This window comes from Pseudopipra pipra, chromosome 10 (genome assembly GCF_036250125.1).
Source record: "Pseudopipra pipra isolate bDixPip1 chromosome 10, bDixPip1.hap1, whole genome shotgun sequence".
Classification (NCBI taxonomy): domain Eukaryota; kingdom Metazoa; phylum Chordata; class Aves; order Passeriformes; family Pipridae; genus Pseudopipra; species Pseudopipra pipra.
In genome coordinates this window covers 20,922,610-20,937,889 of record NC_087558.1, presented here as the reverse complement: position 1 = coordinate 20,937,889, position 15,280 = coordinate 20,922,610, and the positions used below count along the sequence as shown (strand labels likewise).

The following is a 15,280-nucleotide window of genomic DNA, read 5'->3' as shown; positions in this document are numbered from 1 at the left end:
TTTTTAATGCTTTAGAACAGTTGGCTGATTCAGCATTCAGACCTGTATCATTTAATGCACTGTCTCAGTTTTTCTTACTTGTTTCCAAGCCCTTTGCAGTCTCTCTCCTGCATCTCAAATTAATCACACAGCCTCTGTGTTGGAGTGCAAACCAGAGGCTTCAACTGGTGGTGGCTTAAATGTCTCCTGCACTGCAAGAGTTTGTACATGCCATCCCCCCATATGGAATTGTTATCAAACACAAGGGAATCATGAAGTGGTTTAGTTTGGAAAAGCCCTCTAAGATCATCGAGTCCAACTGCTCCCCCAGCACTGCCAAGGCCACCACTATCCCATGTCCCCAAGTGCCACATCCACATGGCTTTTAAATCCCTCCAGGGATGGAGACTCCACCACTGCCCTGGGTGTCTGTGCCAGAGCTGGACAGCCCTTTCCATCAAGAAATATTCCCCAGTATCCAATCTGACCCTCCCCTGGCACAGCCTGAGGCCGTTCCCTCTCCTCCTGTCCCTTGTTCCCTGGGAGCAGAGCCCGACCCCCCCCCCCGTCTCCCCCCTCCTGTCAGGGAGTTGCAGAGCCAGAAGGTCCCCCCTGAGCCTCCTTTTCTCCAGGCTGAGCCCCCCCAGCTCCCTCAGCCCCTTCCCAGCTCCGTTCCCTTCCCTGGACACGCTGCAGCCCCTCAATGTCTTTTTTGTTGTGAGGAGTCCAAATGCACTGGTTGATGCATCCCATAATATACTGCAGCCATAATTGTCACTAATTTAATGGCACCTCTCTCTGGGCTTTTCTAGAGCTCCCACATCACTCAAAACTCAGCCCAAGTCACGTTTTCCCTTCAGGCTCAGTTAGGAAGGGGTGTCAGGGCTGCACAGGGAGCAGGCTCAGACCATGGAGAAGGAAAAAAAGAGCAGATGAGTTCTTGCCTCTTCTTCCTCCCAGGGCAGTAAAATCTTGGCTTGAATCATGTGCAGTATGTAATCCCCCCCTTAAAGCAGCAGGGAAAGCTGATGAGGCTGAGCTGGGCTCTCCTGTGCCAGCTTCCTGCCAAGGCACACCAGGACTAGTCCCAGCACGAGGGAGGGATGGAAAATGCACCCAGGAATGAGGAGGGTGGGATTGGGAGAACTCTTATTTATGTCACCTTAAGCTTCCCTCTAGGTTCTTGCCACCTGAGAGGGGGAAAAGCCCCAAATACACAAATATTGGTGGGGAAGGGGTTGCAGGCACCACTTGTGGTTCTGCCCACTGCATGGGGGTGTTCTGCCCATTGCCATGGGTTGCTGGAGTTACCACAGATGCCTGAATTTTAGCTGGCAGGAGGGATTTGATTGATTGATTTATTTATTTTTAAAGGTGGAGAAGGAAACACCAAAGCTCTAAGGTTACCAAGAGTCAAGTGGGCCGAGCAGAGAGCAAGGAAATAAGTAAACCTAGAAATCAATGGTCTCCAGCAGTGTGGCTGTGAACTGCAGACACCTGTACTGGTAGCTGAGCAGCAAAGCAGTGTCCTCAGAGCACATCCACGTTTGGGAAACACGTGGCATGGGCCCTGCTTCCACCAGCCCTGGCGCCTGGGCAGGATGTGCCCCACAGTGCCCAGTGCAGGCAGCTGTGCCTGCCCAGAAGCTGTCAGGAAGTGGCAAAAATACAGCCTGTCAGCACCTGGAGTGTGGCTTGTTTCCCTTCTCGGCGTCACCCCACTCGTTCAAGCAGAAATAACCCTCAGAACTTGGCTTACTCACACGGGGCTTTTTAAATTCCATTTTAAAAAGGGAGGCAAACAAGTTCTGTTTGTGCTCCAGTGACCTCAAGTGACTTGAAAACGTGGACTGAATTGTAATGGATGTGTTGGTTTGATTCCAAGGCTGTGTCTGTGGTTCCCTTTTCCCCCTAGATCAGGCCTCGGAGGTGCAGGTGACAATGATGCTGACTGAGAGCTGCAAACTCCGAGGACTTCACCACAGGTAAGGCAGGCAAGGGGTGTGACAGAACTGTCCCTGGGAGCTGGAAATCCCTGTGCTAAAGCTAAAGCTCCCTGAGGGGGGAAAGGGAACTGTTTGTTTAGAATTCAGTGAGACTTTTATAGGATCATGGAATCCCAGACTGGTTTGGATTGGAAGGGACCTTAAAGCCCATCCAGTGCCACCCCCTGCCATGGGCAGGGACACCTTCCACTAGCCCAGGTTGCTCCAAGCCCCGTCCAGCCTGGCCTTGGACACTGCCAGGGACCTTAAAGCCCATCCAGTGCCACCCCCTGCCATGGGCAGGGACACCTTCCACCAGCCCAGGTTGCTCCAAGCCCCGTCCAGCCTGGCCTTGGACACTGCCAGGGATCCAGGGGCAGCCACAGCTTCTCTGGGCAACCTGTGCCAGGGCCTCCCCACCCTCACGGGGAAGAATTTCTTCCCAGTATCCCATCAAATCCTGCCCTCTGGCAGTGGGAAGCCATTCTCTCTCATCCTATTCCTGCAGGCACTTGTCCAAAGTCCCTCTCCAGCTCTCTTGGAACCCCTTTAGGCACTGGAAGGGGCTCTCAGGTCTCCCTGGAGCCTTCTCTTCTCCAGTCTGAACACTCACAGCTCTCCCAGCCTTGCCTAAAATACAGGATTGTATTAAGAGCAGTAGCATGTTCTTGGGGAATCATACTTAAAATTGAACCAAAATGACCCAGCCCTCCTCTCTCATCATTCAGAGTGAGCTGTTGTCCTCCCTTTTGTAAGTCAAACTATTTTTAAAAAGTTCAAAAAGCTTTTCTTCTCTACACTGCCCATAAAGCTGGGACCTTCACGGGTCTGTAGAGCTCATGGGTGTGACACCTGACTGTCAGACACCTTCAGGTAAGAGCAAGAAACTTCAAAATTCCCTTTTAAAAATCATCATATCTCTTTGGAGACTTTTACTAACAAGTTTTAAATAGGAAATACAGGTGTTTAAAAAAGTGATTGATGGAAATTTGAAACTGTGTCCAGTTTGGTTCAAGTTCCTATGAATGTACATATTGATATTTATATATTATTATATATATTTATATATTGATCTATTTATATTTATAGAATGATACTACAGGAAGATGTTTAGAAACACCACAGCATGGGGGTTACCTGGGCCATAAGAGGGTTGGAAGGGACATTTAAAGTGGTTTAGTGGTGGCCTTGGCAGAACTGGGTTAAAGATCTTTTCTAACTTAAATGATTCTCTGGTTCTAAAACTGTTTGTGTAGTTAGAATACAATTTGATGCTTAGCTGATTCAAAACTACATTTTTTTGTTCTGTCACTTTGCAGTGGATCAAACATGATGTTTTGACTTTTTTTTTTGGTTAAACTACTGTAAGGGAACTGTATATTCTGTGTCTGTAATTGCCTTTAGAATGATACACTTCCCAGCTGAGGATATATCACTTCGGAGTCCAAATGATAACCTATATTCACAGCAATTTATTTCAGCCCTTTTGGACCAAATGGAAAAAATTTGGAGGGTTATTCCTAATGGGAAAGTAATCAAATATTGCATTTATTAAGAAGAGTAATGTCTAGGGCTTCAATTATTTGGACATGTTGTGCTCAGGAGTTCATAATACAAGATTAAATGCTGTTCTTCAACATTGAATTAATTTCAGTTACTGTGTTTAGGGATCAGAAATATTTTTTACCAGATTTCAGTTCCATAAAATGAGGAATTTCTCTGTCTTGCAGGAATCTGCTGCCTATCACCCATGTCTGTATAGAAGAGGGAGAGAAACCAATGGTGCTGCTGCCATACATGAACTGGGGGAACCTTAAACTCTTCCTGCGACAGTGCAAGTTGGTGGAGGCCAACAACCCTCAGGTACACCCAGGAATCTGGGAATTCGTGCCCATTAAGCCTGGATTTGGTCTGTCACCCGTGTTTGTGCCTTCAAAGGAATAGTTGTGGCATTGGTGTGACCTGCAGAGGAGGTTCCCCAGCAAGTGTTGGCCTTGATCCATACTAGGAAAACGTTCCTGGCTGTGTTTATCAGCACGAGGCTGAGAGACCTCTGACTAGGGCACTATATCAGTGGTATATCAGTGCATCTTCAAATTATCCTAAAAAATAGAGAAAACAGTGTCTGATTGTGGATTTAAATTAGGGGAAATCCTGTCTGGAGGAATTTCAGATTTCCCAATTTTAGTTTTGGTGTAATTAACATTCCCTTTAATTACTGTAGTTCTTTGTTAGTCAAATAACTGGATTTATTGAACTTTAGATAAGGGAAGCAATCTCTGATTTTTTTTTTTTTTAATTGCTGTGGGTGCTCTTTAGCATTAATAACTTTGCTGTGTTTCCATGGGACCTGTGGCATATATTTCCTGAAAGAAAATATGCTTGTTTTTAATAATTTGAATTATCTTTTAGTGCTGGATGTGTATATATAGTAAAACTATCCCTCTTGTTAGAATTACCTTGTTTTCAACTTCACCTTGGTTTGGATTCTTTAGACTAAATCAGGCACAAAATGAAATCCCAAGGTGAGAGTTTCTTCCTGTTATGTACCAAATTTCAAACTAGCCACTTTATTATCATTTTAATGTAATATTTGGTTTATTTTAACCCTGGTCTTGCAGCTTCAGTGTGTTGCCCACATCCTCAGGTTCCTGAAACGCTATAGAAGTGGAAGAGGGAAGGCAAGCTATAAATATGTGTAAGATTTTAATTTAGGTAGGACTGTGAAGTTGCAAAGGGAGCTGGAGCAACAGCATTGGCTACTGGTTTTCAGCAGTAGAGAGCAACAAGGACTGGGACTGTTTGTGCTCCTGCCTGGAAACGAGCTGGTTTTCAGGGAGATGAAGTGAAAAAAGTGGGGTAAGAAGGGTAAAATCGACCACTTTTACCTGCGTTCACCTCTAATCAAAGGAAAAGCAGGTGCAACTTGGAAACATTTGCCCTTGGAATGTCAAAAAAAGGAGGGAAAATTTAGAATAAGGGATTTTCCTGAGTGTCCCTCAGATCTGTAGGGACTAGGAGGCATCAGGCACTGCAGGGGAGGGGAGGGGCACTGCAGCACACCCGCTGACCCTGCGGGCACTGGGCTGGCAGTGATTGCTGTTGTGGGCTCTTGCAGGCCATTTCCCAGCAGGACCTCGTCCATATGGCCATCCAGATTGCCTGTGGAATGAGCTACTTGGCCAGACGGGAGGTCATCCACAAAGACCTGGCTGCTAGAAACTGTGTGTAAGTACTGTCACCTCTGGGGCTGGAGCTCTTCCAGTCACCCTGATCTCTGCTCCCAGGTGTCTCGCTGGGCTTTTTCCTGAGTTTTAGGTGACTGGTTTTGTCAGTGAAGCTGTTTTCCTCCAAACCCGGAGTGGACCAGGTTTTAAAGGAAGCAGAACATCCCCACTGTAAATACTTCTGCTGGGTTTGTCTATCACTTTTTTTTTTTTAAAGTCTTGAAAAGAATTAAAGCTTCCCTTCAGCTTTAGTAAGAACTTGGAATATCTCCGACAATTTATCAGTGATGGATTTTTGTACGAAGTTGTTTTTCTTGGTTTTTTTCCCCTTAGGTAATGGCTTCATGGCTTTGGTCATTGGCAGATTTTTTTAGTTCCCAAGTGATGGATGAATATAAATGAGCTTTGGAATGGTAGAAATACCAGAGTAGGGTTTGAGACCATCTTCTGGCTGGAATACACCCTCAAAATGTAGAGATGGAGGTGCTTGGTGGCTTTCTATGAACCATGATCTCTGCTCACCCTCTACCTTGTCTTGTGCTCCCTAGGGATGCTCAGTGGGATGGACTTCTTGGGAGATTCTGTTCCTAATTCCTATTGCTTTTCCTTACTGGTGAACACGTTGAGGAAGAAGTGCTACCACAGGGAGCAAAGATCACAAACATCAGGGAATCCCCTGGAGCTTTAGGGTTGGAAAGAGAAGGAGATGCCAGTGGCTGGGATCCCTGGAAGGGCTTTGTTCCCCCTGCCCCTCCTTCAATCCCCAGGTCTGCTTCTGTGTGGTGAAAGGCTGGGAGAAGTTGGTACCAAGTGTGTCAGATCCATGTCCTAATTTTGGGAAGGGAGCCAGGGTTGCAGTGGTGTTGGCAAGTTTAAGGGACAAAATACTTTTGGTCTCATGTGTCCATGGCACAGTCGGGTCCAATTCCAGTGGACAGGAGGATTGCACAAGTCAGAGCTCTCTAATCACTGGGAAATTGCCCTTTGGATTAAATTTGTTTATAGATAAGTCTTCTAGGAATTTCTCTGAACTCTTAACAATAATTAGATATGGAAATTCCCTGGGCTGTAAATTTTGAGGATAATGAACTGGCCTGAAAATGCATAGAAATGGGATAAATAAGAAGGTATCAGAGACTGCGAAGGGGGAAACACACAAATTGAGCATTTTTGTTTATTTTTTTCTCATTAAAGTAAATAATTGACAAGATGAGCAGACAACAAACACCGATTTGTTACCATCTCCCCCAACCCAATGTTACTTCTGTATTTTTGTCATGAGATGTTGAAGCCAACATCTTTCCCATATTCTGAGATCAGCTGTTTATGAGAACACTGAACTGTATTACACACTTCTGTAAATTCAGACAGTCTGAATTACATCCCAGAGGGGGCAATTTCTCTGTGTTATTTTGAGTCATCTTTTCTTGATTAAAAGTAAGTTTCCCTTGGTGTCCTATTTCTGACAAGCATCAATCTCTCTTGTTGAGTGGAATAAATAATATCTTACGAAATTGCTTGATTGGAGACACACTTTTAGGCCACAAAAAATATTGGTTGCTAGAAGATATTACAGGATCTTTCTTTGCTTTAATCCTTGCCCCATTATTACCACAGAAGTGCTGAAAGGTGTTTAAATGCTCTGGTAGGGGATCTCCAAGGGAGCAGGAATAGTTTAAGGGAGTTCCTTGTTGGCTTTAAGTGTATTTTTTTTCACTTGTAAATGTTTGATTTTATTTAATCAAGCCTGCTGATTTCTCTGGTGCTTATCTGTTGGCACAGGACAAATAGGTTCTGTGATAATATTTGCTAATCGCGGAATAAGCGTGTCCTGGTGCAGGAGAATGAATGCCTTGAAATGTGGATTAGCATTCCCCAGTTAAATCCTGAGTGTGAAACTTAAGGCTGAGCAGAAATATGTGCTGTAAAGCTGTGACTCCAGGTTTGCTGAGTGCTCCTGTTCTCTCTGAATTAGCATTGACGATGCACTTCAGGTGAAGATCACGGACAATGCGCTGTCCCGGGACCTGTTTCCCATGGATTACCATTGCCTGGGGGATAATGAGAACAGGCCAGTTCGGTGGATGGCTCTGGAAAGCCTGGTGAACAATGAATTTTCCAGTGCTAGTGATGTGGTGAGTTTTTTCCATCCTCTTCCATTTTGTAAATGTAGTTCATTGACATTTTTCCCCTTTTCCAGCCATTGGAGAATCACAGGATGGTTTGGGTTGGAGGGGACATTAAAGTTCATCCAGTTCCACCCCCTGCCATGGGCAGGGACACCTTCTACTAACCCAGGTTGCTCCAAGCCCTGTCCAACCTGGCCTTGGACACTTCCAGGGATCCAGGGGCAGCCACAGCTTCTCTGGGCAACCTGTGCCAGGGCCTCCCCACCATCCCAGGGAAGGATTTCTTCCTAATATCCCATCTAACCCTGCCCTCTGGCAGTGGGAAACCATTTCCCCTTGGCCTGTCCCTGCAGTCCCTTGTCCAGAGTCCCTCTCCAGCTCTCCTGGAGTCTCTTTAGGCACTGGAAGAGGCTTTCAGGTCTCCCTGGATCCTTCTCTCCTCCAGGTGAACCCCCCCAGCTCTCCCAGCCTGGCTTGAGAGCAGAGGGGCTCCAGCCCTCAGAGCATCTCTGTGGCTTCCTCTGGACTCACTCCAGCAGCTCCACATCTTTATTATGCTGGGGACCCCTGAGCTGTGGCTCCATGGCAGTGGATCCATGGCACTGGATAGATAACGGTGGCTTGTTTAGAGCAGTGTCTGCTCCTGCTCCCTGCATCTGCTGCTTGTGGCAGATGGTTCTGAGAGCAGTCAGGCCCTTGTGCACAGAAAAATTGCCCATTGCATCCTTTTCCCTTGGAAGTGTTGGCAGGAAAGACAGTTAAATTCACAGGGATCATCCAGTCCAGCTCCTGGCCCTGCACAGGACACCCCAGCAATCCCACACTGTCCTTCAGAGCGTTGTCCAAACAATCCTTGAGTTCTGGCAGCCTTGGGGCCGTGCCCACTGCCCTGGGGAGCCTGGTCAGTACCCAACCACCCTCTGGAAGTCAAAGTGGACATCCTTGGCTCACCCTGTGTCCACTGACACACTGTCTGCTCAGCAGAGAACTAGTAAGGCACAGCTTAAAATAAATCCACAGCCCTCATAAATCCATGCTGACTCTTCCCACACTCCTTTGTGGTTCATATGCACTTCAGGATAACGTGCTCCAAACATACACAGGAGCTGATGTTAGACTCTGGCCTGTAGTTCCCTGGCTCCCATCTCTTCCCGAGGGTGTCTTTATTCCACTTGTCAAGAACCTGCCCTGGTTGAGGTGACCTTTCAAAGATGGTAGGAGCAGCACTGCACTGAGCTCAGCCTGCTCCCTCAGCACCCTTGGGTGCATCCTGTCTGGCGCAGCGCTCTGGTCTGGTTTGGAAAATGTCTGAGAAGTTCTGGTTGTTTTTTTTTCCCCTCGTGGTCTCTGTATTAGTGCTCAAACCACATAAACAACAAGAAAAACGAGGAAGGAAGGGAAGGTGCCAGCTCTGCTCCACAAGTACTTCTGTATTCATTGGAAAATGCGTACGGGGTTTGTGTTGTACCAAACTTGAAGACAGAAGAGGAAATCGGAGCTGCCTGTAAGAGCATGTTTTTAGAGTGCTAAATGGGCTGGAGCAAATGTTGATTTACTTTTTTTTTTATTATTATTATTATTATTTTAACTCTGGAACACAAAAGCCCTGTTTTTGAAGACTGGACTTGGAAATGAAAGCTTATGTAACGGTGGCAGTGAGATGTGGAATTCTATTCGGATGAAGGAACCTCAGTATCATAAACAGTGCAATTCAGCATCTGTTCCTCCCATTTTAACACAACTCCTTTTTCCCTTACATGGGGATAAATGCCACTCCCCTTCTAATACATAGTTTTAACTGCAGAGATGTGGCCAGCTGAGAGTTGTAGAGTTCAAAAACGGGCAGTTTTTCTGCGTGTTTAGAAAATACCATCTGCCCTAAATATCAGCTTTGCATCTACCTGGATGCTGTTCACAGAAATCTGATGTCATGTGTTTTTGTCTGCTTGCAAGGAACAAATCCAGTGATCCCCCTGCATGTAAGAGGTAAATGGGTGATGACATGTGGTACAAACAGTGTGGGCGGTGTCTGCCGAGATGTTCCAGCCTTGCTTTTTGGATGACTTTCTTCCAAATGGTTTTGCTGGCTTGAAACCTTCCCAGTAATGTGTTCCTCCCCAGCCAGCAGCTCTATCAGGCAGCCAGAGCGTAGGAAAACAAACCACTATTCCTGCTGAACTGTGATTCCGTGGTTTTCCCACTCTTGGACACGGAGCTCTTGAATCTCTTCATGCCATTTTTAGGCAGTTCCTTACGGAATTACAGGAGGGGCATTCTCAGAGTGGTTTTGCTTGACTCACCCTTCATCTCACGTCCGTGACCACTACTTGTCCCTCATTTCTTAACTTAAAAAGGGATTTTATTTCCTTTGGTGTCTGTTCAGAGCTGTGTCTGTGCCTCTGCCATTCCCAGACCTTCCCATCCGAAAACATCCCTTCCTTAAGGCTTTGATCAAGGGGAGTGGTGGGATTTCTCTTGATTAAAACAAGAATCTTGTGAGCCTTGCAGAATTCTGCCCTTTTTTAATAAATCATGATGCTTGCAGCACGTGTAACCTGAGCAGTGAGTCACCAGTGTGCAGTATCAGCTCCATCTCTGGTCTCCTGGGTCTCTGGATACCAGCTCATAAATCATTTTCCTTGTACTCTGCTTGTGTGTGGATTGATGGATGGACTTTTCATCCTTCTAAGCTCCTCCTGGCAAGGAGTGTCAGCTGGATGTGTTGAATGCTGATCCAGCTGTCAGGTTCACTGGGATGGAATCCTTATTTTTTTCTCCTGAGTCCTAATTGTGAGCATACCCTCCAAATATACAGATGACTTGGATTCAAAAGAACGATGGTCTCATTCAGTCTGCCCTTCTGACCCCTTGAATTTCACAGACTTTTTTTTACGATCTTTGAGGCATTTTGAAGAACTGAAATATAGAAAAAAATACCAATTTTATGTTAAACAGTGATTCAGTATCCTTTAGATTTAAATGTTCTGAAGTGTCATAATAAAAAATGCAGTAAACACATGATTTTTACCACTGATATCTTAGTGCACTAAGATTTTGACTTTAGTTCAACTTCATAGAATCATGGAATGATTTGGGCTGGAAGGGACCTTAAAGCTCATCCACTTCCACCACCCATGGGCAGGGACACCTTCCACTAGCCCAGGTTGCTCCAAGCCCTGTTCAACCTGGCCTTGGACTCTTCCAGGGATGGGGCAGCCACAGCTTCTCTGGGCAACTTAACACCAGTTCTGGGATTCTTAGTTAGCCCTGTTCAAGACAACGTGTTGCCACGTGGTTATATATGGAATTTACATAAAGCTTTCTTTCTGTGCCTGCTCTTATTTCTGACTGATTCTGTGCAGTGCCTGGAGGAGCTGCCAAGGTTCAGCCTGGTTTGTTAACCCCTGCACTGTTCCTTCGCAGTGGGCCTTCGGAGTGACGCTGTGGGAGCTGATGACCCTGGGCCAGACGCCGTACGTGGACATCGACCCCTTCGAGATGGGCGCGTACCTCAAGGACGGCTATCGCATCGCGCAGCCCATCAACTGCCCCGACGAGCTGTGAGTGTGGGCAGGGTCTGATGAGCATGAAGCTTTCTGATCGGCACCTTAAGCCAGGCTTGTCAGAGAAAGAGCCGGGTTTGCCTTCTTCCCCTGCCCTTTTGTTCTGCCTGTCAGACAGACCTTGGGGTGGGTGCTCCTTGTGTGCGCTGCTGCTTCCAGCTCTGGGGCCTCCAACAGGAGAAGGCCATGGAAGGGAGCCAGAAGGCTGCAGTGAGTCCAGAGGATGCCATGGAGATGCTCCAAGGGCTGGAGCCTCTCTGCTCTCAAGCCAGGCTGGGAGAGCTGGGGGTCTTCACCTGGAGGAGAGAAGGATCCAGGGAGACCTGAGAGCCCCTTCCAGTGCCTAAAGAGACTCCAGGAGAGCTGGAGAGGGACTCCAGACAAGGGCCTGCAGAGACAGGCCAAGGGGAAATGGCTTCCCACTGCCAGAGGGCAGGGTTAGATGGGATATTGGGAAGAAATCCTTCCCTGGGAGGGTGGGGAGGCCCTGGCACAAGTTGCCCAGAGAAGCTGTGGCTGCCCCTGGATCCCTGGCAGTGTCCAAGGCCAGGTTGGACGGGGCTTGGAGCAACCTGGGCTAGTGGAAGGTGTCCCTGCCCATGGCAGGGGGTGGAACTGGATGAGATTTAATGTCCCTTCCAACCCAAACCGTTCCATAATTCCATGCTTTTAAGCAGTTGAGCAATTTCTAATGACCATGTATCACTCCCTCCTGGATTGCCACAGGTTCATATCCTAAATCAAGACAGCACCTCTAGTCCCAGCCCATATGCTGATCATTCCAGGTGTCTGTCCTCTGAAGGAGCTGTTCAGCATCATGTACTATAAGATCTAGTGTTCCTGGTCTCTCTCTGCTTGATCAGCAGGTTTCCCAGTGGCAAAGGCTGTTTTTCCCCTTCTGGCTGGTGCTGTGGTCACCTGGCTGACGTTCTCCTCCTGTCTCCCTGTGCCTCTGTCTTGCAGGTTTGCAGTGATGGCCTGCTGTTGGGCCCTAGATCCCGAAGAAAGACCCAAGTTTCAGCAGCTGGTGCAATGTCTAACTGAATTTCACGCAGCATTGGGAGCCTACGTCTGAAACTGCAGCAGAAGATGGGATTCCCTGCCTGGGAGAAGGCATGGCATCCATCTGCAGCTCCATGCATCCCTCGGACTCGCACACGTGATGTGTATAAAGCAACACCAAAGGGAGAAAGCACTTCTTCCAAAACACTGTGCCTTAGGTTGCCTTAGTAGTCTCAAGTTTTTTTTTTGTAAGACCTCTTGGTGTTGAATATTTTCTAGGTATCACTTTTGCTAAGTTAAATCGAGACCTTTTGGTTTGCCATCAGGATTTGTTAAGTGTAGTGATAGTGAACTGAAACACGAGATTTGGATGGACTTTGCACTCTGACAGCAGACACGTGATTTTTTTTTCGGAAAGTTTATGGGACTGGTAGAAAAGTGAGGAGAGGGGAAATGAAAAGCCACACTGCAGAAAATTTTCCCTGCTTTTTTAAAAAAAAACAAAAACAAATGTTGAAACTGAATCTTTCTGACCAGCTCCAATGTTTGTACTTGTATGTATCTGGAATAGCTTTTTAGTATCAACTTCTTCTATTTTGAGACAACAGCACATTGTGGTTGGATCCACACGCGGCATCTGAACCCTTTTTAACCCATTCACAAATGTTCCTTGGAAAAGCTGGTCTTCAGGATACAACATCTCCTTTTTAAAGCGATGATGTAAAAGTGATTCCAGTTTACCTCATACAGAGAGCAGTGAAGGGGGGGTAAGAATGGTGCCCTCCTTTTCAGATCAGAGGATTTTGGAGGTGGTTTTATGCGCTAACTAAGGGCCTTCAGAGAAGCGCCAGAGCAGCCCTTGGGTGGGAGTCTGTCCCCTCAGACTTCTGCCTCGCAGTTTCTCTCGTTCAAAAAGGTACTGGTTGTTTTTTTTATGGGCTTTTATGGCCTGAAATGGGCTTAAATATATAAATATATATTTGTAAAGACAAGTTGCAGAGTAAAGAACGTTTTTCTATTACACCTAACGTGAAAGCTTGGTCCCTCACCTCGCCCTGTGTGTGGAACGTGCAGGTTGGTGGTGGTTGGGCTGGAGTTGGCAGGAAGGGAAGGTGGATTACCTGCCTCCCTCCCTGTGGAACTGGTCCCTGGGACTTTAGGTATTGTCCTGCTGCCTTCCTTAACCCAAGGAAGGGTTCCACCCCGGCTTGTTTGGAGTTGAACACTGCTTAAGAGGACTGAACATGGTTTTTCAGGAAAATGTGTGCTACGTTCAGCCTCAGTAGCTTTCATGTCCTGCATATAACAGAGTTAGTTGCAGAACAGCTCCCAGCTCTCCAGGTGAGCTGTAGGTTCCATCCTCTGCCTGGTGGCACCACAGGGCAGGTTGTGCTTCAGCACACCGTGGGACATGGAGAATTGCCTTTTGTCTCTCCCCATGTGCAGAGTTGAGCACCCACAGCCTCAAGTGTTTGTGCAACTGCAGCGGTGGGAGCACTGCCCCTGGTGTGCCAGTGGGAGCAGCTGGATTTGGCCGTGTCACGCAGATGTGCAGCTTTTCTTCTTTCCAGAGTTCTGAACCTTGCTGAAGAAAATTAATCCTCCCTAATTAGTGTCACATGGGGCAGAGCTTTGAGTGCTCTTTGTCCCTCCAGATGCTGCAGCTTTCCTGTCTGCACTTCAGGGTCGGTTACCTGTGGCCAGTGAACCAAGTCTTGCTTTATCCTGAAAGGAAATTTTCCTGCTGGCTCAGGTTTGGGCATGTTGTGTTGGGCTGTGCTTGCCTGACTGATCTAAAACTGTTTTTGTTTAGTCTAGAGTCATGTGGGGAAGCAGCAGGGCTTTGCCTGGGTGGGTGCCTGTGGTCTCTTCCCTTTCTGATTTGGGGAACTGCCCAGTGGCAGGACTTTGTTGACAGTGACGTGGTTGTTGAAGCTGCCAGTGGGAGAGTTACTGACATCCAGGTGGGATCTGCTGCTCTGAGAGTTACTTGGGATTGGAAAACAGCCTGGGGTGAAAATGATACACCCATTGTATGTGCTCTGTGGGGTGGAGTCACGTGCATCCAAGGTGTGTATCTGGCAAGATCTGCTCACATCCCACAGGTGTCAGAAGTGACACCTGACCACTGTGGCCTGGAGGAGGTTTAGGGATGTGCTGCACCTGAACCTGCTTCGCTCAGTCAGCGGGAGCTGTGGGAATGGGAAACTGCATCAGCTTTCCCTTCCCTAGGCTGCTCCTCCTCTACTTCCTTCAACAGAGACTGGCAGGTGCTTTAGTGTGGGTTGAGGCACAGATACAACTATTCATTTTGGAAATTTTACTGTCCTTCAAACTGGCTTCACCTGCAGGGATTAGGCTGCCCAGGGCAGTGGGGAGTCACCATCCCCAGAAGTGGTGAATAAACAAGTAAACGTGGCCTTTATTGCTCTGTTTTAGTGGTGTTTGTTCAAAGGTTGGACTTGATGATCTTGGAGGTCTTTTCCAACCTTTAATGATTCCATGATTCTGTGGTAGGCATTCTGATAGGAGAGCTACCCTGAGTAGATTCCTTGCAGGAATTTATTGTACCTGAGATTGCAAATAGCTTTCCTGCTGCTGTTTGTCTGCAGTGCTGCATGTGTTGTATCTTAGCTCTACGGCCTTCTAGGGGAGCTCTTGAGGAGCAGGTAGCTTGGGTGTAGAAGATAAGCAAGGCAGACTTCCTGGAAGGAGAACATCATCAGTAACTTCTAGTCTTGAAGCACACAGCAAAGTCTCAGTGAGACCCTGGGGAGAGCTGGATGGAGCATGGCTGGTAGGTGAGTCAAGGAGATGAAAGAACAGAAAGCTGTGGTTACAGGAAAGAAGAAATGGGGAAGACTGTGGTTTCCAGGATTTTTTTCTCTGGAGGGTGATGCCAGAGGTGAAAACTAGGCAAAGAGGAGGTAAAAGGCAAGAGGTGTTGGGTGGCTTAGCTGGGAAGACCCCTGAAGGGCAGGGTGGGATGGGATTCCCTTTGAGGGCAGAGGTCAGAGTTGTTGGGAGGACTTCAGATGGAGAAGGGCTCTGAAGTGAAGAGTAGGATCAAATCATGGAGAAGAGAAAGCTGAGAGCCAACAGTGGTTCATCAGTGATGGGATGAGAGCTGTGGAGGTGCTAAATCAGGGATATGAAGGGCAGCTGGAAAGCAGCGCTCGGAGAACAGCTGCTCCAGGATATTTCTGTGGAACTCAAGGGACACACCTTGGAGGATCAAAGTGCTTGTCTTGACCAGCCTCAGGCTCGGGTTGTCCTTTGTTTCCCACTGTCACTGTCTCCAGATTTTCAGCGAAGGGCAAGGCTGACATGGCAAAAAAGGGTGTGAATGAAAATGGTTCCATTCGTTTCCTCTGGAGGTGACCTTGTTTTCTTGA

General features: G+C 47.3%; 1 protein-coding gene across 3 annotated transcripts in view; it reads left to right on the top strand.

Moving 5' to 3' along the window:
* Positions 1 to 12,908, top strand: part of RYK (receptor like tyrosine kinase) — a 48,378-nt gene extending 35,470 nt beyond the window's left edge. For 2 of the 3 annotated variants that reach the window (XM_064666617.1, XM_064666618.1), the window contains exons 10-15: positions 1,895 to 1,964; positions 3,695 to 3,827; positions 5,083 to 5,192; positions 7,167 to 7,326; positions 10,744 to 10,880; positions 11,847 to 12,908. In XM_064666617.1, the coding sequence (XP_064522687.1) occupies positions 1,895 to 1,964; positions 3,695 to 3,827; positions 5,083 to 5,192; positions 7,167 to 7,326; positions 10,744 to 10,880; positions 11,847 to 11,958 (722 nt within the window). In that variant the 3' untranslated portion in view covers positions 11,959 to 12,908. The remainder of the gene's footprint in view (positions 1 to 1,894; positions 1,965 to 3,694; positions 3,828 to 5,082; positions 5,193 to 7,166; positions 7,327 to 10,743; positions 10,881 to 11,846) is intronic. The other variant, XM_064666619.1, reaches the window with a different exon arrangement.
* Positions 12,909 to 15,280: the final 2,372 nt, after the last annotated feature.